The sequence below is a fragment of the Pseudonaja textilis genome, chromosome 1, assembly GCF_049901715.1.
Source record: "Pseudonaja textilis isolate UNSWEBS1 chromosome 1, rPseTex1.2, whole genome shotgun sequence".
NCBI classification, from domain to species: domain Eukaryota; kingdom Metazoa; phylum Chordata; class Lepidosauria; order Squamata; family Elapidae; genus Pseudonaja; species Pseudonaja textilis.
This window is the reverse complement of record NC_141990.1, coordinates 19,114,314-19,137,983: the sequence shown is the minus strand read 5'-3', so window position 1 is coordinate 19,137,983 and position 23,670 is coordinate 19,114,314. Positions and strand designations below refer to the sequence as shown.

Genomic DNA, 23,670 nt, shown 5'->3' with positions numbered 1-23,670 from the left:
CACCTTGGTAAATTAGATATCTTCCAGATGTGCAAGAAATGCAACTCCCCGTTTTCCAAACCAACACATCCTTTTCCAAATTATCTGGAAGATCCACATATGTGTAGGCTATTTTAAGTGGGACAATGTAATATGCAGTGAGAATAACCTTGAGGAAGAGGGGGAGCAGAGAAGACCCACAGTCAAAGCCATAATTAGATAAGAGAACTCTGAATCCAAAGCAAAAGAGTAATCTGAAAAAATGTCTCAGGCTTGACCCTCCCTAGTTTTCTCTAGGATAAAGGTGGGGGAGGGAAGGGAGGCACATTCAGAATTGAAGGATTCTGTTACTATAACCCTATAATAAAAAAAGTCTCAGTGTTCATAATGTTGATGTTCAAGTCTGGTCTATCTCAAAGGGCCGACAACTAGGAATATAGGGCTGATCCAGCAGGACAACCAGGAATAGATTTGATAATATGTTGTGGAAAGAAGAACAAGATGGACGCAGGTGCTGTGAATCATCATGAATCTGATCAAATCAAACCAGATTGATAGTAATTATTCAGCTGGCAGAAAAAGCAACGATCAAAAGGCATAGATTTATCTCACAGTCTTTTTTTCTTTGTGCAAATATCCAATGATGTGGAACCCTAAGAATATGAAAGGGTGCTAGTCCCAACTAATACAAGTGAAGCATCTGAAATCAAAGTGTCCAGAAAACAAAAGAAGTAGAAGCCAGTGTGTCCTTCCCTTGCGATTCAACACATCATATACATAGCATATAGTTCTGCAGGTAGTCCTTGACTGACGTCCAGGTATACAGGTAGTCCTTGACTTATGACCAGTTGTTTAGTGATCATTCAATGGGTTGGGCTACTTAGAACCCGGATTCAAAGTTCTGATGGTTAGGCCCCCACCACAAGCACTTGGGCAACATGGCCACATTTATGGTCATTTGCAGCATCCCATGATCCCATGGCCATGTTTTATTATGGTTTTGCTGACAACTGGCACTTACTTCCAATTTTCAGCAAAATGGTACTCTTTGTGAACCATCCATTCATCTAATAACAGCAGTGTTGGCTGCAAAAAGGATCATCAAATCTGACTCGTTTTACAACCATTATGACTTACGACTGTAATGGGCAGGCTCCATGGCAGTCCTAAGCCAAGGGCTATCTATATATCTTTGAAGTGTACCCTTCTCTCAGAGATGGAGGTTGCTGGTTGCAAACTTTGAAGAGCGATGGGGATTTAAGCATATCAACAGATTACAGCTGGATTTTCAGCTGTAATCACAGCCAGGTTTCCTTGTCATCCAAAGCGCCCATTATCTGTTCCGTCAGAGTCAGTTCCACCTGTTGTGTGGAGGACAAGCTGTGTTCACATTTTGTGTTTCCAGCGCTGACGTGTTTCACTGTAGCTGGGCCATTCTTAGCCTGACTTTTGGCTCTGTGGGCTTTCCCCTGGCCTTGGGTGCTAGCTGCTTTTCGGGCGTATCTGTATGCCACTGGTGTGGGGATCTTTGAAGGCTTCTTCTCGGGCCTGTGGTCTCTGCGTGGACGGATCTTGGGGCGTAGCTTGAGCTTGTAAAAGGACGGCACACGTTCTGGTTTTTTTAGAGATCTCCTTGGTTTACTCTGCACCTTCTCTGCATCAACAGAACTTTCTGAAGGTTTGGGGGTTTCTTCATTCGGCAATGTCTGAGGAGCATCACTATTCTCGCTAACTTCTGTCTGCCCTCCATTATTTGCACGGGGTGGCTTATCTTCTTTTGCTTCAGGCAGTAAAGGGATTTCATGTGGAATTTCTCTTTCCCCAAATTTCAATTTGGCCTGGCTTCCATTCAGCAAATACGAATTGATTGGAAAGGAAGAAGAAAGGTCAGTTCCCAGGTGCTCCAGATGGAGGGCCATAGAAAGTTCTTGGATTACACTGTCATAATGGAGGCCTGCTGGGTGCAGTCTTGTGTCTCTTTCTGGCACATAGACGCCACTACGGGGAACACCTTCACTATAAGTCAAGATCTTCTTGGTTCTCTGCAAAAAGGACAGAGAAGGAACGGATACTTTGGGAAGGTTACAACCTACCATTGTGGAGTTTGTCTCTGGGTCATTGTCCTTTTTAAACTCTTCCAACTGGTTCTCTCCAAGAAGATGGTTGTCCTCTGAATCTGCTTCCAACTCCTTGATATTGGACAAAATCTCCTCTTCCAAACTTTTATACAAAGCTTGTTCTTCAGCCAAGTTAATAGGTAATGGGGTGTAGACACGCTCCTTTTCTACAGAAGATCCTTTTGTATCCCCAGGGCTCAACTGACAAGAAGGTCTCAGGTTATCTTTTTGCCCTTGCAATGCCTGACTATCTTTCATTTTCTCTTCTGAGTCCAAGTGATGGACTCCAATCCTTAAGTGAGAAGACAATGAATCATAAGCTTCCATGCTGACCATCTTATTCTGTTCCTTTCTAGGACCCATCTCATCCCTGGGTATTTTTTTGCTGTTCAACTGGAGTTGTTCTTTGGCCAAGGCAGGATCAGGATCGCTATTGCTAAATAGTCCTTGATAAGCCTCATTCCTTCTAGGAGTTGGAGGCCTGCAGAAAGGGGGCCCAACTTTTCCTGAGGTCCTTAAACAACTATCCTCTCTTTGAACCTGGGCTGGGTGCTTCGTTGGGGATGAAGATAGCGGAGCGATTAAATCTTTCCTCCAATGATGTACAAGAGTCCCTTTCTGCTGTCTCTGTAAGTTTTCCATTGGGACCTTAACAGTCTGTTGGTAGGAGTTTTTAAGGTGTTTATCTGGGCTGTTGGAACATATCTGTGAACAACTGTTCACTGCTCGCTGGCTATTTCCTGCTGGCTGAAATGCCTCATCCCTTCGTATCATTGTTCCCAATGGTACTGGCTTCTTTATTTCTGTTTTCAGATTCCCTGCTGCTGTCTCAACCCCACCAGGTTCTCTTCTAGAGCTTGGACCAGAGAAATATCTCAAACCATGTGAGTTGTTCTCCATGCTCCCATTTTGCTGAGAAGACAACAAGACACAGAATGTCTCTCTCCCACTCCGTGTAGAAACCGTCTGCTTGGATCCAAGCCTCTCTCCTGTACCTGGAAATCTCTGGGATGGAGTTGCAGATCGTTCTCTCACTCTGGAAAAGAAAAGGCCCACAGCTATGAAACTGGGAGTAAGTATTATTGCATGTGTATACTGATATTACATACACTATAGTGATAGCCCCAGGAAAGGGAGGCCTCCTTGAATAAGGTTTTCAGTAACTAGGAATGTTTTTGATTAATGTTTCTGGTTCTTTAAAGTAACAGAACATTATCCACATGGAATGTGGATTCTGATGAGAACTGATTTGTAGGAGATGAGTGAGCTGAGCCCCAGAGCAGAATCAAATGCATCATAGATTTGGAATTGCTATACTCCTACAAGAGATCCAAGTTGAGCCCCTGTGAATTCCATTTACTCTTATCTAGTGCCAATTTTATCAGATTCTTGTGCATAGGTTATATGTAATAAATGTTTAGTGCTTAGAATTCAACTCCTGTGCCCAGGTTATGTGTGCCATTCAAACTGGCCAGGGACAAGGACATCACAAAGATTTGAACTTTAGGACCCGTAATGTACAAACTCATTGTGTCTCATTATAATGTGGAAAACACACCTCCTGAATATGACAACGATATAAAGCTACTGAGCCTGCTTTCTAGGTCATAGATGAGTCAAATGAGGCTAACCAATGAAAAAAACACATTCCAAACCCAACATGTTTGAACTGTATATAAAGTGTTTTTCTACCTTTCTAAGAGGCTCCTCATGGGGGGCTCTTTCTACTTATGCATAAATAAAGAGGTATTAATCTACCTTTTCGACTCAGATCCTATTTGGGCAAAGGCACACCAAGCTAATGAATCTTGTTGGCATTTACAGACAACAAGGAGTGCACTGCTATCTGTGCACTGCAACAGAACATTAGTCTGTCAAATCAGTGGTCTGTCAAATGAGCCATGGTGGCGCAGTGGTCAGAGGACAGTACTGCAGGCTACTTCTGCTGACTGACTGCAGTTTGGCAGTTCAAATCTCACCAGGCTCAAGGTTGACTCGGCTTTCCATCCTTCCAAGGTCGGTAAAATGAGGACTCAATTGTTGGGGACAATAAGCTGACTCTGTAAACTGCTTAGAGAGGGCTGTAAAGCACTGTGAAGTGGTATATAAGTCTAAGTGCTATTGTTATTACTATGCCAGTTGTGTATCCTAGAAAAGGTTTTGATCACCTGCAAGATGATTTTTGCAGGAGGATTCACATAATAAACTCCTGCTATGCAAGAGATAAAAGGAAGCATATATTGCCAAGACTTTTAGAAGAGTTATTACAAAAGTTATTACAAAAGTCATGATGATTGAGACAGAAGGTCTATACAGCCAAGCATTTCAACACATCAATAGCTCTTAGCAGGGATGGGCTGCTGGGGGTTCACAGGGGTTTGGGAGAACCCCCTAGCTAAGATTCTGCACAGTTCAGAGAACCCCAAAATCCTACTCCTGGCTGGCCCCACCCCACCCCACCCCACTCCTCCCAGGAGTCCCCTCACGGCCTGTTTTAGATGCAGATAATGTGGAGGCTCGGGGAGGGTGAAAAACAGGCCTCCCAGAAGTTCATAAAGCCAGAAACTGGCCTGTTTCCAGCTTCCAGAGAGCCTCCGGAGTCCAGGGGGGCCATTTTGGCCCTCCTGGAGGCTCGAGGAAAGCCTCCGGAACCCGGGGAGGGAAAGAGCACTCCCAACCCCCACCATAGTGCAGGAGGCCGACTAGGCCAACACCCACCATGGTTACGCCCACTCAGCAACCGGGCAGAGAACCCCTTGCTAAAAAATTTTGAAGCCCATCCCTGGTTCTTAGGCTAACTTAGAGAGTTATGGTGAAAATAAAGAAAAGGTGGCATTACTCCAATACTCCAATTAATTTTAGTAATTTTGCTCAGAACTAAAAAACATTTTGGAAACAAATTCTGTGGTTTCTTCTATTACCTTGTTGAAGGGACTTTCCTGGGTTCTGAATGATCCTGGGATGTCTGTGGTCCTTCGTTTTTCTTGCTGCTGCTGCTGCCACCATTAGCTGAGGATGCTTGAACCTTCTTACACCCAGAACCTAAACTGTGGGGCTGATAGGACCTCCACTCTACAGGGGGCAGCGGACTTTGGCATCTGCTCACAATTAAGGCAGGCTGGGGCTTGTTACAGCTGTCTTTCCTGGGTGTTAAACGGGCTGTGATCTCATGCTGAACTTGGTTAGCCTGCATTTTCTGAGGACTGGCCATCTTCAAGGCCTGCTTGTGAGCTGCAGAAAAAGCAGTAACAATGACGTGTTGTAGCATATCAAAGCCTGGAGCTCTCTAGAACTTTTGACATTACAATTTGAGGGATTCTAGGGTCCTGTATCAGGTCGAGGGGTTAATTAATCCAGTTATCTGTTCCCTGCCACTACCAATTTCCAGGAAGCTCATAAACACTGTGACACATAATCCCATTTTAATTCCACAAACTCTATTACCAAAGCAATGGGTAGGAAATATGACTAGCGCCAGTGAACCATTTTTTATTTCAGAATTCAGAGCAACAGCCAGAAACTATACTATTGGGATATAACCACCTTTACTTTTCTGGGAAAAATGGAGGCTGGGAAGCAAGAGAGAAGCCATTTTGAATTCTCGCTCTGGTTGTATTTTAACAATCCACTAAATCAGTGTGTTGGGTATCATGGTTTATACAGATTTAGACAATGGATTTGTACAGATTAAGCATTATGCAAATATAACCTGTAGATGTTTTCAAAGGAATCTATTTAAAATAAAAGGATCAGGATGGAAAGTTGAAGAGATTTGCTGGGTGAGAGGTGATAGGGGTCTAATTTGACTCATTTGTACTCAATGTATGGCTATCAGGTCTAGACTGTGAAAATCTGGACAGCCATTATATAGCAAAATAGTTTTCTGTATCTTTGCTATCACTGTCATGACATTAGTTGCAGTACAAATACAGTACTGTAACACTAATTCAAATAATCATAGAATTAAAGAGCTGAGCATTATTAGAGAGGTACACTGTCTAACAATGAAGCTTAGCTCTTAAATTCTATTATCAAGTTTATGACTGTAAAGTTTATTAGAATTATATCACAAAACAATATCTTATTCTAAGTTTACACATCAGTGGTGGGATTAATTTTTTTTTACTCCCGGTTCTGCTACCAGTTCTCCAGAACTGGTCAGAACCTGCTGAATACCACCTCTGTTACATATACATTTTATTTATTTATTTATTTTGTCAAGTGATTATAAGATAACAGGTAAAGTATAACATAGTTATGAATACATGAAATGGATACATATAAGAAAAATAAAAAGAAACAACAGGACAGGGACAGTAGGCACGATTGGTGCGCTTATGCACACCCCCTACAGACCTCTTAGGAAGGGGATGAGGTCAATAGTAGACAGTCTAAGGTTAAAGTTTTTGGGGTTTGGGGAAGAAACCACAGAGTCAGGTAGAGTATTCCAGACATTGACCTCTCTGTTGCTGAAATTGTATTTCCTGCAAACAAGTTTGCAATCAAGTTTACATACACGTAAAGAATATACAGGTATATATTTTTGTATGTTTAAACTTCAAGTGAAATATTATTTTGTTATATAATTCTAATGTTACTTTGATTTTGATTTGTATATTTTTATAGGATGTTTTTATGTTTTTGCTTTAAGGGTGAGAAGTTATTATATATTTGCATATGTACTGAACAATATAGGAAGCAGGTATTTTTTCTTATCACTTTTTAACCATTTAACTTTTTTTTATTTCTCCTCAATTTTTCTTTTTCTGTTATGTTGTATTTTATCTTTCTTTGAGACTTGATAAAAAGAGGTGAACATTCACTCCTCTTTTATTCCAAAGAATCACTTTTATTTTTAACCCCATTCATTATTCTCCCAATTTCCCTTTTCTCTGATTTCCAAAAGATGTTTTATTTTTATAAAAAGTACTCTGCTTTTTAATCTTATTTAATACAATTCTTGCTCTCTTTGAATACATCCTTTGGAATTATTTTTTCTCTAGACACATTATATCTTTCTCTCATCTTCATTGTTTGCAGAATCCATTCCCGTATAAGTCCTCAACTTACAGCCACAATTGCAACCAGAATTTCCATTGCAAAGCAAAACGGTTAAGTGAGTTGCACCCAATTTTATAAACTTTTTTGGGGGGCCATGGTTATTAAGCAAATCACTGCAATTGTTGAGTGCATCACGAGGTCCTTAAACATCTTTTTTCATGCATCCCTTGTGCATACAGTAACTTCCCCTGCTTCAGTTGTTTCCACTTGGTTCAAAGCAGCTTCCATGTTCTCTTTCTGTACATTCCCTTTCCGTTCATTCTTTTGGGAAGTTAATCTATATTTCTAATACATATTCATACTTTCTCTCCCAGCAGACGTTCTAATTTCATTCCAGTTTCTTTGAACTGGTTTTCTTTTCTTCTATGTTCATTTTTTCTTGAGACCCAATTTTGACCCCAATCAAATAATGGACGCTCTGGTTCAAAATTTCTCACCACCTGATATCTTTCACCATTCTCTTAATCTCTATTAAGAAACTTTGCTTCAATCCCTTATTTGAAAGCTCATTTCTAAGCAAGCATTCGCCAGTCATGATTCTCATTCATTCTTGAGACTTCCAAAGGCCCAGTCACATTTTCTGTACTCTTTTCTCTCATGTCAACTAACAAGGTTGTTTTTCCCTTGGGATTACATTACATTCATTCAGAATGTTGCACGCATTTCTCCAAACTCATCACTATACTAATTTTTTAGAAATCCCATTTTCAAACAATTGCGCAGCAATCTAAATGAACACAATTATATGCTTACAACTTAGCCTTTTCTTTCTCAATAAACGTCATTTTTCAGTCATTGCCTATATTCAATTCTGTGAGATCATACATTGACCAGAACGGCTTCTTGTTTCATAGACACGCAACACGTCTTTTTGTCACTCTTTCATTTCATTCAGGCTTTATTCCATTTATTCCTTTTGCATGCCAAGATGTACTGTATGTCAAAATCAGATAACCCCATAGATATCGACCTCCAAAGCCCACACTGAGGTTGGTCAATTGAGACTTTCTCATCATGCTTTTAGCATAATTGAAAAGGCATGAACTAGGTCACCAGTCAATTTGGCCATATATAACAGCCTCAACTTACAATTGGTAGCTTAGCAACCATTTCAATTTCCAGCAATCTTACTTGGAGGGTACTTATGACCCAGATTCCAAGTTCCAACTCTTAGGGCTCCCTGAAGTCAGAGGACTGCACTTCAGGTGCTCTGCACTGAGTCACATTTATGGCCATTCATAGTTTCCTGTAGGATTGTATTTTATGAAGTTCTGCTGAAAACCAGTAATCCAGTTTTTGGCAAAATCATAATAAACCATTGGTTAACAGATAACAGATAATCAGAGTTGGAAGGGACCTTGTAGGTCATCTAGTCCAACCCCCTGCCCAAGCAGGAGACCCTACACCATTTCTGACAAATGGCAGTCCAATCTCTTCTTGAAAGTCTCAAGTGATGGCGCTCCCACAACTTCCGGGGGCAAGCTGTTCCATTGGTTGATTGTTCTCACTGTCAGAAAGTGTCTCCTTATTTCCAGGTTAAATCTCTCCTTGTTCAGTTTCCATCCATTATTCCTTGTTTGGCCTAAGGTACTTTAGAAAATACTTCGACCCCTTCCTCCCTGTGGTAGCCGCTCAAATATTGGAAGACTGCTATCATGTCTCCCCTGGTCCTTCTCTTCTCTAGACTAGCCAAGCCTAGTTCCTATAACTGTTCTTCGTATGTTTTAGTCTCCAGTCCCCTAATCATCCTGGTTGCTCTTCTCTGTACTTTTTCTAGAGTCTCAACATCTTTTTTATAATGTGGTGACCAAAACTGGATGCAGTTACTTACTCTTACTAAGGCTTTTAAAATTCCTTTAACAACTCTGGAGTTTCTTTAGTGACCACAGATTTGATTACACAGGATGCCACAAAACAAACAACCATGAAATTGGATCAGTCATGTTTTACAACCGTCATGAGTTACAGCCATAATGGGCAGGCTCCATTATAAGTAGTAACTCAAGGATTATCTGATGACATAAGGGCAACCAGAGCTTTAACCCAAGCATACTCACATTATTCTATGCAAGTAGCATGTCTAAATCTAAAGATTGTCTTGCCTCACGCCAACTAGGAGATATCTGCAGTACACGGATGCACTTTTAAAATAGAGAAATGTCATAAGAGGAAGCATCCTATCTTTTTAGCAGAGCAGAGATACTTATGCATTTCTGGCTCAAAAAACCCCAACGACTCCGATATGATTGATGGATGCCATTCTTGGAGTCTAAACATAGAATTGCAGGCAAAGTCATACATTACACTGAAGGAGCAGAAATGGACTCACAGAGGGAAGTACACTGGCATGGGTCATGCTTATCCAGATAGTGTTCCAAGGTGTCCCAGCCACCACCTACTCGGACCATCACATGATTCCGCAGGATCTAGACCAACCAAAAACACATGTGAGCAAAAATCACCCCTTCCATGATATCAGATGCCATCTTAGCTTTCTGAAAAATATGGAGTGCACCCACCTATAGTTCTTTAAAATAATGGAGGGCAGCTCACAGCATTGGATTGGGACTTCCCTTTGCACATTCTTTCTGGAAGCCCTGATTTTTTTTTACTTTCCATTACCCAACTAACGGACCAAGCAAACAGTTGAGTCCTTTGGTTAATAACACAGGATTAATTGATTTAACAGGATTACTGAAGGGAGTGGGAATAGACTTGAATTCCAGCCCTCCTGCCAATGAATTAATTGATAGGATTGGCTGACATCCCTTGGTGGAAGTTCTTCCTCCATGGTAGACATAGAATAACAGAGTTGGAAGGGACCTTGGTGGTCATCTAGTCCTGCTTGAACAGGAAAGTCTATTCCAATGTTGGGAAGGGAGCTTCCATATTTGAGCTGCAAACATCTAAGAGACCATTAGATAGAATAATGAGTTAGAAATTTCTAATAAGTCTTTGCTGTCATTTAATGCTAATTGAACCACGGTGGCACAGTGGTTAGAATGCAGTACTGCAGGATAATTCTGCTGACTGCCAGCTGCCTGCAACTTGGCAGTTCAAGTCCCACCAGGCTCAAGGTGGACTCAGCCTTCCATCCTTCCGAGGTGGGTAAAATGAGGGCCCAAATTGTTGGGAGTAATAGGCTGACTCTGTAAACCACTTAGAGTGGGCTGTAAAGTGCTGTGAAGTGGTATATAAGTCTAAGTGCTATTGCACATGCTAATCTATGGCACAATGTAGCATTGAGCAGACCCAAAGCAGCTGCTCAGAGGCTTCAGTGCAAATGGATATCCTATCCAGTCATGTTCTTTGAACCCACAGAAGGATAATTTCCAAAAACACTCAAATGTAGGGAATACAGGTTGTCCTCAATTTACAATAATTCATTTAGTGAACATCCAAACAAGTAACAATAGCGCTTAAAAATTTGACTTATGACCATTTTTCACAGATGACCTTTATAGCATCCCCATGATCATGTGACCAAAATTCAGCTGCTTGGCAACTGATTCATACTTATGACTGTTGCTGTGTCCCAAGGCCATGTGGCCACCTTTTGCAAACTTTTGACAAACCAAACCACCAAAAAGCAAAAAACATCCTTTGGGAAAACTGGGTTTGCTGAAAGACCACATGAATCGTTTAACAACCATAGTGATTTAACAATCACTGCAAAAATTGAGTGCAACTCAATTTATGATTGCAACAATATACAACAGAAATTCCAGGCACCAATTTTGGTCATAAGACAAGGACAACCTATACAGTTCAACATGGCTATTTCAAGGCAGATACGTCTCTGAATACCTCCCTCATTTTTAATAATTTTTCAAGTGCATCAGAAGGTCTTTGACTGTTGAAGGCACTGAGAAACATCTCTGAAATGATGGGTCAAGGGGTCATCAGTTGTCTAGTGTGGCTTTAAGAGTGAGATAAATTCATCTACTTGCTACATTTGTAATGCAATTCTCATGCTCAGAAGTGAATTTATCTCTGAATACCAGTAACCAGAGTAAATTTTCCTTGATCCTGCCCTGTTTCATAAAGATGTTTAATTAAGTGCTGTGAAAACATGAAGCTGAGCTGGTTGACCCTTTGACCTCTACCAATACGACTGGATCTCTTTTCGGTGAAAATGTGATTTATGCATGAATTAATACATTTACTAACTCAAAAGTAGCACAGCTGAACTTCTAAAACATAATTACCTTTCAAGCCTACTTTTTGTTGTTCGGTGATGATGCAAAGAATAAGGATAAGAGGAACATACTATATAATAGAAGTAGAGAGGGGGAGATAGTTGTAAAGAATGAAGCCAGCAGATTGGGTCTTCAAACTTGACAGCTTTAAGACTTGTGGACTTCAACTCCCAGAATTTCTCCTCTAGTCATGTTAGCTCAGGAATTCTGGAAGTTGGTCCCCAAGCCTTAAACTTGTCAAGTTTGAAGACCCTTGAGATAAGAGATAGGGGAAAGCAGAATGACTTTGATGGAAGTTTTAAAAACTGCTTTGGAAGTGGGTGAAGAGGGCTAAATAAGTACATTTCAGCTGAATGAGTGAAAGCAGAGGGCCCATTTGGAAAAAGGTAGAAAGAATGAATGTAAAAACAACAGAAGAATGGTTTGTTAAGCATGTTGGGAAAGCACTTGGCCTAATTCCGCTGGCCAGATTATGAACAGCTTGCCCTCAGAAGTTATGGGAGTGTCATCACTTGAGACTTTCAAGAAGAGATTGGACTACCATTTGTCAGAAATGGTGTAGGATCTCCCGCTTGGGTGGGGGGGGGGGGTTGGACTAGATGACCTACAAGGTGCCTTCCAACTCTGATTATCTGTTATCTGAGAGAGGTGACAATAAGGAAGATTTAGGAAGGGAAGTGGAGTTTTATGCTGCCGAGAGGTTTTTCATTTGAGTTAGAAGATGACTGCTGAGTGCATTAAGATATGGTGTGAGGTGAAAGCAAAACATTTGTGAGAATAAAAGTATGAATGGAGAGAAACAGTAGATTTAACTATATTTCCTTTTCTTATTTCGTGCCTTTGATTTCCTTGGCTTGCTAATTCTTGTTCTCTTTCAATGAACTGCTGCATGCTTTGAAAATAAATCATGTATTGGATGTGGATGTGGATGAGAGAAAGTGAAGTAGGGTTGTTCTCAGACCTTGGTAAAAAAATAGTCAAGAGGGCAATCAAGACAGAGTGATTGAAGCGGCAACTTTTAAAATGTGTCTTGTAGATTGAAGGTAAAGCTTTGACCATCAATGTCACCATCTTGAATGTCTATGGAGACTCTCTATCATCCAGGTGATGGTTGTCATGAAGGTGCTTTGTCCAAAAGGCAATTGGATTTTCTTTGTTTTTTTTTCCCCTTGAAGACATTTCACTTCTCATCCAAGAAGCTTCTTCAGTTCTGACTGAATGGTGGTGGTGGTGGGAGAATGGAAGGATTTATGTTCTTTGCAGTCATCTGGTCATTGGCGCTCTCTCTGAGAATCATTGAGGCCACTTGGGGGTTTCTCTGTGCTTTCAGGATCACCTGAATCAGAATGCAAATGTGTATGGAATTTTCTTGAAACTGCTGAAAATTCCATTCAGTCAGAACTGAAGAAGCTTCTTGGATGAGAAGCAAAACAATTTCAAGAAAAAAAAACAAAGAAAGTCCAGGTGCCTCTTTAAAAAAGCATCTTGGTCACCATCTTGACTTTTTTGACCCTACTCTGTGAACACTCCTGTATTGAAGGATACGTCTAGGTTGCTTTTATTTTGGAAATGCAAATTATTTTTTTTCTCAGCACAATGGACAGACTGGACTTCTAGTAGTTGTTTGTTCATTAAAGGAGGTTGCTATTGGCACCAGGCAGATCTTTACTCTTCAGAGCTCAACATGTGATGTTCTGTAAAATTCTTGCTTCCTGAAAGGTAATGTTTAAGCTTGACTCACCCTAACAAATATGAGAGTGTTGGAATCACCGATGCGATACTTTCCCTCTGAGACTTTGACCATAGAGAACTGAACTGGACAGGTGCACCGGCTTACAAGGTGCTGGACCTTCAGGAAAAGCAGAAGAAAGAAAGAAAAAATCATAAACATCTTAATAATGAAAGGCGTCAGGTAAACCTGCCTCCAAGTTGAAAAACCCCACCAGAACTATAACTTTAAAGAAAAAAGACTTTTTGTGTTGTTTAGCAATTGCAATAGCATTTAGACTTATATACCGCTTCACAGGTCTTTACAGCCCTCTCTAAGCAGTTTACAGAGTCAACCTACTGCCCCCAACAATCTGGGTCCTCGTTTTACCCACCTCGGAAGGATGGAAGGTTGAGTCAACCTGGAGCCTGGTGAGATTCGAACTGCCAAATAGCAAGCAGATGGCAGTCAGCAGAAGTAGCCTGCAGTACTGCATTCTAACCACTGCGCCACCATGGCTCAGTTTAGATAATTATCCGCTGAACCCTATTACTCAATTGAGTCAAATTATGAAAGTATAGGCAGTCCTTGTTTAGCAACCACAACTGGGATCAGCAACTCAATTGTTAAGTAAAACATGATGAATTTAGGTTCTTTCCTTTGCTTTACAGATCTACAAGGGTCATGCAAGGACTGTTTGCAAAATTATTTTTTCATCACTGCAGTAATGGCGAATGGTTGTTAAATGAGCCAGTCACTAAATGAGGACTACCCATATATAGACTTATTATTTGGCGCACAGCTCAGGGCAGTACAAGACAAAAACAGTAAGAATCAATAAAACTATATTATAAAACTAAATATTAAAAAACACCATTTGCAATATCATGCAAATGCCTAAGCACTGGGAATAAAAAAAATCTCATCCAGCAACTTATGTTTATTCAGATGTAATGCCAGAAGGAAAAAATTAGTCCTTAACGCATCTCTAAGGCAGAGTGGGAACTAAGCAGAAACAAGAGCCACTTATTTGAGATGGGTAGTATAGAAATGTGATGAATGAATGAATCAATGAATGAATTACTTAATCAGCCCTTAAATCAATAAATCTAAATCTCATTCCTATCAGGCAACATCACCTAAGCATGTAACCCTGAGGGACTTTCTGGATGGGCAGTTACTTCTGGAAATGGACAATCCTCAATTTACGACTGTTGTGACATTCCAGGCTTTTATGGTCATAATTATGGTCATAATTCGATGACTACCTGTATAAACTCAGCCTTGGTGTGTTTAGATTTCCAGAGTGTAACTGAGAAAGGGCAATTATGTCTGTATTACTGAAACCAAAATAAACCAAAGGTGTTCCAGAATATTGAAAATGATAGCAGAGTAAATAATATAATGGGTTTGCACTGAAATGTTTTTTTGGGGGGGAATCTGCTCAGTTAACTATTAGGCAATTTTTGCAGTTGATACAAATGTTTTAACTGATTAATAATAATTTATTACCATTGTATTCCAGCTGACTCCCAATAATTCCTTGTGGTCTCTCATTCACCAGCCAACTAGGTCTGATTCCGCATAAGGAATAGCCAAGGCCACCTAGCTGCTATCCCCTGTTGAATGGCCTTTTTAATAGGGACCTCATCACTAGCCCTCATTTGAAAATGTCAGGTGGATCTATGCCTTCTATGGAAGACAATGAAAGAATCAATTAAAATATAATTCTAGGAGTTCTTTCACAAATTTTAACCTTTTACCTTAGACCAGGGGTGGGCAAACTTTTTGGCTCGGGGGCTGCATTGACTTTTAAAATTTGACAGACGGGCCGGATCAGCACAAGATATGATACATATAAAAACCTGCATTTGTTAACAGTACATATCAAACATAAACAGAAAAAAGCATTAAACTTCGCTCTCTTCTGCTCCAGTTAGGTGCTCCCAGCATGCACAAGGAGCATGAATGGAGGCAACAAGGGCATGTGATGGGTCCCTCCACGGTCCCCTCCCAGGTGACAGCCAGGGCTTTGGCACCTACTTTTTTCCTGAGAGGTGTGGTATCTGCCTCCCTTCATACTCCTTGTGGAGGGACACACATGCCCCGTCACCCCTGCCGCCACTACGTTTGCTCGGCTTCTTCCATGGGGGCACTCTTAAAGTCGACCAATAAGTGGTCCCAGAACATCCACCCACCTGCCCGGCACCCGCCCTCCCAGAGCATGCTTTCTTCCTTCTGGAGAATGTGCCTCTTCCAGCCCGGCTAGCCAGAAGGTGACCACATGTCCTGGGGCTTGTCGCGAGGTGCCTGCAGCATGCTCTGTTCTATGTGTCAGGCCCAGCAAGTCCGAGCAGCCGGCGCATAGAACAGGGTGGTGCCGGACCATTGGAGAAGCGGAGCAAAGCCGGAGATTAGTAGCTGCCTCTTTTGGGGCAGAAAGCTTCTCCCAACCAGCCGGCTGGTCTCCTCCTCCTTGGCCACACAGAACAAACAGACAAAGAAGGAGGAGAGCAGCTGACCAGTTGGGGGAGGCTTCTTGTGCTGCGAAAGAGGTGGCTAATGATCTCTGGTTCTGCTCTGCTTCTCCAACATCTGGCTCTGCCCTGTTCTGTGCGCCGGCTGCTTGGACTTGCTGGGCCTGACACAGAACAGGGCGGCGTTGGATGTTGGAGAAGCAGAGTGGAGCCGGAGATCATTAGCCGCCTCTTTCGCAGCACAAGAAGAACAGGGTGGTGCCGGACCATTGGAGAAGCGGAGCAAAGCCGGAGATTAGTAGCTGCCTCTTTCAGCGCAGAAAGCTTACCCCAACCAGCCGGGGGGTCGTCTCCTTCTCTGGCGGTTTGTTCTGTATGGCCGAGGAGGAGGAGACCAGCCGAGAAGCGCACTGCCAGGCGGGGGCCACGTGGTGCAGGGAAACACGCCACGCCCAGCCCTGGTGAGGGAAAGCAGTGGGCATTCCCTGGGCGGCGGCCTCGGCCCTGCCACCAGGGAAGCGGCTGCCCAGCTCCGGAGCTGATCCACACCTGACCGGCTGGAAAGGAAGGGTGTGTAGCGTTGGTGTTGTGTGTGCGATTTTTTGGCACGCGGTGCGGGGTCTCTTTTGGCCGGCCCCGATTTTTTTTTCAGAGGGGAATATTTTTTTTTCAGAGGCGGGCCGGATTAAAAAGACCAACGGGCTGGATGTGGCCCGCGGGCCGTAGTTTGCCCACCCCTGCCTTAGACTGTCTACTATTGACCTCACTCCTTTCCTAAGAAGTCTGTAGGAGGCGTGCATAAGCGCACCAGCCTGCCTACCGTCCCTGTCCTATTGTTTCTTTTATATATATTTTTATTTTTCTTATATGTATCCATGTATTCATAACTATGTTTTTACTTATACCTATTATCTTGTAAGCAATTGACAAATAAAAAATAAAAATAAAAAAATCCAATTTCGTAGGTTGAGGATTGTGAGAAATACTGATGTTGGAGACAGTGGGGAAAAAGTGTTTAGTCCAGTGGGGAGATTCCAATTTTTTTACTACCAGTTCTGTGGGCATGGCTTGGTGGGAGTGGTAGGGGAAGGATACTGTAAAATCTCCAGTCAGAGGTGGGATTTGCCGGTTCTCTGAATTACTCAACATTTCCGCTACTGGTTCTCCAGAACTGGTCAGAACCTGCTGAATACCACCTCTGGTTTAGTCATGGCACTAATAAACCTTCTGCCCCGGATCCTCTGGAGCTACCCTTAAGTTTAAACATCTTGACTTTCACATATAACTTGTGTCTAGCCATTCTTTTGTGTTATACTTATATATGTTTATATGTTATGTTCATACCTATACTTGTTTTCTCATACATGCTTGACAAACAAAAAAAACAAAATAAAATAATGGAACACAAACAATCAACTTATCAATGGTAATGAACATCTTAAGACCATACAGAAAGGAAGCTGGTATGGAATAACATAGCATCACCCCCACACCCAGACAAAACAACTACTGGTCTGGGTTATAGTTTAGAAACAGATTCTCCAGCTGTTTCCAATGTTCTTTTGTAAGAAAATACAAATCCAGTCTCAAGTCAAGGAGGAAAGGATACCAGGTTTCTCTGCTTGCATCAGGGGCTTAGCCATCCTTAAAGACTCTCATACCATCTGGTCCAGATTCTTGAAGTTAGGAGGTTCCCTCTTGGGCCGGGGAAGAAGCGTCTCATCCGGTGGCAGGTTCATGTCTTCACGGATCTCGTCCTCAATGTCTTCCTCCATTTGGATGAGGACAGGAGCACTCATACCAAAACGAGACGCCCGCCGAGCTACCTCCAGAAGACACAAGACAAAGTTCTTCTCGTTCTTGCGCAAGACCAGGTCCTCCGTCTCGAACATCAGGACCTCTGAAAGACACCAGAGAGGCTGAACTTAGTGAGGAGAAGAAAGGAGGAGAATAGACAAGACCTTGTTGATGATCCAAACTCTGTCAAGGACCTTGTAGTACTCATCTTAAATGACCTAAGTGCTAGAGCCCACTGTAACTACATAGCCAAAAAGGCATTAAGAATTGTTAACCTAATCTTAGGTAGCTTTTTCTCTGGTAATATTACACTAATAACTAGAACATACAAAACATTTGCTAGACCAATACTCGAATACAGCTCATCAGTCTGGAAACCACATTACGTATCTGATATTAACATAATTGAGAAAGTCCAGAAATATTTCACAAGAAGAGTTCTCCACTCCTCTACTCCTTGCAGAATACCTTATGCCACCAGACTCAAAATTCTAGACCTAGAAAACCTAGAACTATGCCGCCTTCGGTCCGATCTAAGTATAGTATATAAAGTCATACATTGCAATGTCCTACCTGTCAATTAATACTTCAGCTTCAACCATAACAACACAAGAGCAAACAATAGATACAAATACAAGGTTAATCACACCAAACTTGATTGCAGGAAATACAGCTTCAGCAACAGAGTGGTCAATGTCTGGAATACTCTACCTGACTCTGTGGTTTCTTCCTCAAACCCCAAAAACTTTAACTTTAGACTGTCTACTATTGACCTCACCCCTTTCCTAAGAGGTCTGTAGGGGGCGTGCATAAGCGCACCAACATGCCTACTGTTCCTATTCTATTGTTTCTTTTATTTTTCTTATATGTACCCATTTCACGTATTCATAACTATGTATATACTTATACCTATTATCTTGTAAGCGATTGACAAATAACAAAATAAAATAAATAAGAATTGCTACAAGATGATCTCAGACCAAGATGGATTCCCAGGAAGAATTGAGTAAGAAACAAAATAACTAAATGGATTTGCTTTGGTTGTAGCGCCTCGAGGGTCATTTGATCAACCTTTGCCACTTTCCCAACCAGTTTACAGCAACCAAAGTCAAGGGGGAGAAGCTGGATTTGCTTAATGACTGCATGATTCACTTAACAACTGCAGTGATTTGCTTAACAACCATGGCAGAGTAAGATTGTAAAATCAAGCAAAACTCACTTTAACGATTGCCTGGTTTAGCGATGGAAATTCTGGTCCCAACAATGATCATAAGTCAAGGACTAACCTGTATGTTACTGCCCCAAACACCATTTGTAGAATCCAATCCCAATGTACCGATTCTTAGAATTATTCATTTATTTATTGTGTGTCATATTGGAATTATTTGGTTTCATTGAATTTGAGCAAAATATTAATTTTACAATAAGTGTATTGTAAAAAAAAAAGGTATGGGATGTACCCAAAAGAATGCTCATGGAGGCATGCATAGAACTTAAAAAAATAATAATTTAATAACCTAAATGATCCACTTGCAAGCCATTCTTCTACTGAACAAAAATGAGGCTCTTTGCCGTTCCTCTGGATTAAATTAATACAACTGTCAATCAAATATCAACCAAAGTGTCAATCAAACTGTCTACCATGGACCTCATCCCAATCTTCAGAGGTCCTTAAGGGGCAGAGGTGGTATTCAGCAGGTTCTGACCAGTTCTGGAGAACCGGTAGCGGAAATTTTGAGTAGTTTGGAGAACTGGCAAATCCCACCTCTGACTGGCCCCACCCCCTTCTACTCTCTGCCACCTGTCCTGAGTCCCAGCTGATTGGCTGGGTCTTCTTTTGTTGCCCTGCACAGGAGAATGGAGCTGGAAAGCAGGTTAGTGGGGTGGGGAGGGAATGGGGATTTTGCAGTATCCTTCCCTTGCCACGCCCACCAAACCACGCCCACCAAGCCACACCCACAGAACCGATAGTAAAAAAATTCGAATCCTACCACTGTTAAGGTGGCGTGCATAAGTGCACCAGTGTACTTACCATCCCTGTCTTACTGTCCCCATTTATCTGTATTTACTTCCCTTGTTTCCATTTATGTTCATCCCTATACTTGTTATTTTGTACATGTTTGACAAACAAATAAAAAAATAAATCCACATCATGGCTCCCATCTAACAGGCTATTGGAGATGTTGCTCTGCATATGAAGCCCCTCCCCCCCATATTAATGGCAAGCAGATAAAGAAAGCTCTTCTGTCCCTGAACCAAAGAGAAATCCATCCATGAACCACCCACATTGAATGCTGGGTTCTGACTGCTAATGTAGCTTTTCCCCTTCAGCTATTATCTGTATTGACTGGATAACAGCTACCATCCTTTGCAGCCAGCAAGTTCCCCCCACTTTTGTGAATCGTAGACGTTGCTGCCCAGATCATCTGATGGATACCAAAGTCCAAGGAAGATTATGTACTGAATTGCATTTGTATATTGTTTAAAGGTGTGTGAGTTTTTTGTTTAATTTTACTGGGTTTTTAAAATGGATTTAATTGCTTTATTAGTTTTGGGGTTGTCATCTGACCAGAGTCTGGTTGAGATAGGCAGCTATAGAAATTGAATAAATAATAACTAGAATAATAAAATAAATAAATGAAAATAAATAAATGCTTATGATTCTAGTTGAAATCTATTTGCCACCTCTGGTGGCCAGGAAGTTTCTGACAACTCAGCAAACTTTTCTCATGGTAGTTTTCAGCCATTTCGTACAGGTAGTCCTCAACTTACAATAGTTCACTTAGTGACCATTCAGACTTACAACAGCACTGAAAAGAGGGACTTATGACCAGTGATGGGATTCACATTTTTTTACTACCGGTTCTGTGGGCGTGGCTTGGTGGGCATGGCAGGGGAAGGATATTGTAAAATCTCCAGTTAGAGGTGGGATTTGCCGGTTCTCCAAACTACTCAAAATTTCCACTACCGGTTCTCCAGAACTGGTCAGAACCTGCTGAATACCACCTCTGCTTATGACCATTTTTCACACTTATGACCATTGCAGCCTCCCCATGGTCACGTGGTTTACATTCAGATGCTTGACAACAGACTCACATTTATGTCCTGGGGTCACGTGACCATCTTTTGCAACCTTCTGATAAGCAGTGGGGAAACCAGATTCACTTAACAACGGTGTTACTGATTTAAGAATGGCAGTGATTCACTTGACCAACTTGGCAAGAAAAGTCATAAAATGGGGCCAAATTCACTTAGAAAATTTCTCGCTTAGTAACATAAATGTTGGGCTGAGTTGTGGTCGTAAGTTGAGGATCACCTGTATTACTCACAGATTCTGAATTGGGGGGCTCCATGACTGCTATAGCTTTGGCTCCTGTATTGTCCTCCATGAATGTTCCTAAGTCCCGGACAAAGCAGTCCAGTGGAATAGTGAGAGAGAGCCAATGGAAATGGTGGAAGAGCCAAAACGGCTCCAAATACATGCCAATCGAGGAGAAATTGAGAGAACAGTTGCAAAAAAAGGCAAGTTGCCTTCCTATTCAGGTGTATATATAATGGAAAATGAAGATCTAAGATTCAGCCTTTAAATCTAAGATTTCAGCATTTAAAGGCTGAATCTTAGATCTTCATCTTAGATCTCCCAGAATTCTGGGAGTTGAAGTCCACAAGTCTTAAAGTTGCCAAGGTTGGACACCCCTGCCTTAGAAGGCTCTTCTTTTCTCATTATTCTTCTTCCTAACGGGACATATATGCGACACAAATAAGAAAGAGATCAGGGTTTCAGTCACATGATGGTGGCCAACATCTTGACTCTTTCCCCTTCAGGATAGCAACTCCAACAATTGTCCACCCGCCTGGCATGAAAAACATTTTTTAAAAATGTCTTTTTAAAAAAACCCAAACAGAAACCACTGTATAAAGCAACTGAAAAACACAAGAAACCAGCAGTTTCACACCAAAACAATACACGTCAAAAATATACCATTCTATTAAAATGTGGGGAACAAGGTCCCAAACATTTCATCCCCTCTACTTTGTCAGGGGAAAAAAAAATACAACAGAGGAAATAGAGACAGATAAAACACAATACAAGTAAGAATTCCACACAATTTAAACATTGCTTTAAAATTTGGTCTTTCCGGTCTTCTAGCTTCTACCTCCACTTAAACTATGTATTAATTGACTTTCTAAATCTCCATTCTTGAAGATTTACATCATATCCCCAATTTAATGAGGGTTAATTTCTGGTTAAAAGCATCCCCAGGTATCATCCTGAACTGCAAACACTGCTCTTTCTGATGGCAACAACCAATTTAATAGGGAACCAACAATGGAAGTGAATTATGGGGGTGAAAAGAAGGAAATTAAACTGTGAGAATATAATTTCTCTTTTCATTAATTTGAATATGAGTGTAGCCAAATTTCCAGAGCAAATCTGAGGACAAAGGAACACTAGGAATTCAGTCATCTTCTGTTTTTCTTTTCTAACAGAGTGAGAGATACATGCATGAACATATACTATATATATGCAGTGTTCTAAATAAGCTGAGTTTGGATTTTAGAAAGAAATGGTTAACAATTGAATGGATGATCCACAATTCGATAGAAAAGACAAATCACAAGGAATGGAAAAGAAAAATCAAGAAAGGACAGCAAAAGAGTATTCACATTTTAATCATTCAAACAATTCACTTTTAGCAATGTTCTCTTACAGCACTGCACAGCATATCAATTCAAATCTGTGTACCTTTAATATCCATCTCTTTTCGGCACCACTGAATGAAGTTGGACACATTGTCCCGAGCTTGGAACGTGCCCGGCTGAGCAAAATCATTACAGGTTACACCATATATGGGAAGTTGGAGTTTTTTGCCCAAACTTGGATATTCCTGGTTGAGGTCTCTGGCTACCTGGGTGATGTTGTTAGCGTGATGACAAAGAAGGACGCCTGTTTCCAGGACATCCAGAAAAGATTGCACATCAATGCCAACACCATAGAGTTCCTTAAGCCATTCTGCCAAGTCCTCCTTCATGGCATACAAGTATTGTTCGCTAGTCTTGTAGGGGCGGATGCTTCGCACGCTGGCTTCCTGAATCCCTGACATCTTCCTGGCAGAATCCCTGATGGAGCTTCGCCTGTAATCCGCTGGGCTGTTTTTAGAGTTTTAGATGTTTTCTCCTTGTTGTTCAACCCATCGTTAGGAGTATGTCCAACCATTTATAGCATTAAGAACCCAACTTGTTGGTCTTTTTAAGGACGAAGCTTACATACCCATCTCCCCCTCCTGTCCTTCATAGGATTTCACAGAATCAGGAGAGGCCCAGGGAGGTGGATCCTTTAGGCTCTTCTGAGAGATCTTCTCAAGATTACCTCCATCTCAGCATTTTGGTGTCTTCATACTATCAGCTACTTTAGAAAAGGCTACTTACTTGAACCCTCACTTTCCTCTTAAACCAGAGGTTTCAGTTATTCTTCTATTTTAAACACATAAGGAGATTTTCAGAATTTTGGGAGCAGGATCCAGAAAAGGAAGAACCTCCTAGCATGCCCTGATCAGTGTTTTCCTGTGTTTCCACTTTGAAGTTCTCTTCTCCTTGGTGACAGCAGCTCTCTACAAAACACTCCCTGTTAACCCCGATAGATCAAATGTCGTTTTGCTTCAGCTGGAACAAACACTGTCTATAAATGTGGGGAGGAGGGGGAACTTGACTCTTGGAAACATGAGTAAAAGGAGTTATCAGTTGATTGGTATTCTTGCTTTCTGACTGATTCATAAGAGACAGGCACACATTTACATCTCAACTGGCCCAGCATTATTGTGATTGTGTTTGCAGAAAACAGTACAGGTGACATCTATTGTTTTCTTCTTGACATTTTCCAAGCAATGGCAAACTTGGAAGGGAGGCAAACACCTAAAACCTGCTTGGTTTCCAACACACATCCCATTTGTAGGATACGGATGGAGATAGTTTTGTCCCCAAATGGTTCCAGCAGTGAACACCAGCAAGCCAGAGCAAAAAAAGTCAGGAAAATTATGAATGAGATTCGATCTGGAATGCAATGGGATGGAGAGGGAGGCAAAGAAAAGAACTGGCATTCTTTTTGCCAACTTTTGCAAGGTTCCCACAATTAGCTATGTATGTGGGAGGGCTATTGTAACATGTGGCTTGTGGAATGTCTCTTGCAATAGATATAGTGTTGAATGAGGAGTAATTAATTAATTTTTTATGCTCTCCCATAAAGAGGAAATACATAGTTTGAGGATGTTTTGACTTCTGAACTTGAGCACCTTTTATCAACTATATTTGATGTGATGACCATGTCCCTTCCT

General features: G+C 41.4%; 1 protein-coding gene across 1 annotated transcript; it reads right to left on the bottom strand.

Moving 5' to 3' along the window:
- Window positions 1-1,150: 1,150 nt before the first annotated feature.
- GAS2L2 (growth arrest specific 2 like 2) lies at window positions 1,151-22,938 on the bottom strand. The gene is made up of 6 exons (XM_026708664.2): window positions 22,086-22,938; window positions 17,203-17,441; window positions 13,098-13,205; window positions 9,487-9,583; window positions 5,018-5,327; window positions 1,151-3,132 (listed from the first exon to the last, which is right to left on the bottom strand). The coding sequence occupies exons 1-6, from the start codon at window positions 22,441-22,443 to the stop codon at window positions 1,278-1,280; spliced, it is 2,967 nt and encodes a 988-aa protein (XP_026564449.2). The 5' UTR covers window positions 22,444-22,938; the 3' UTR covers window positions 1,151-1,277.
- Window positions 22,939-23,670: the final 732 nt, after the last annotated feature.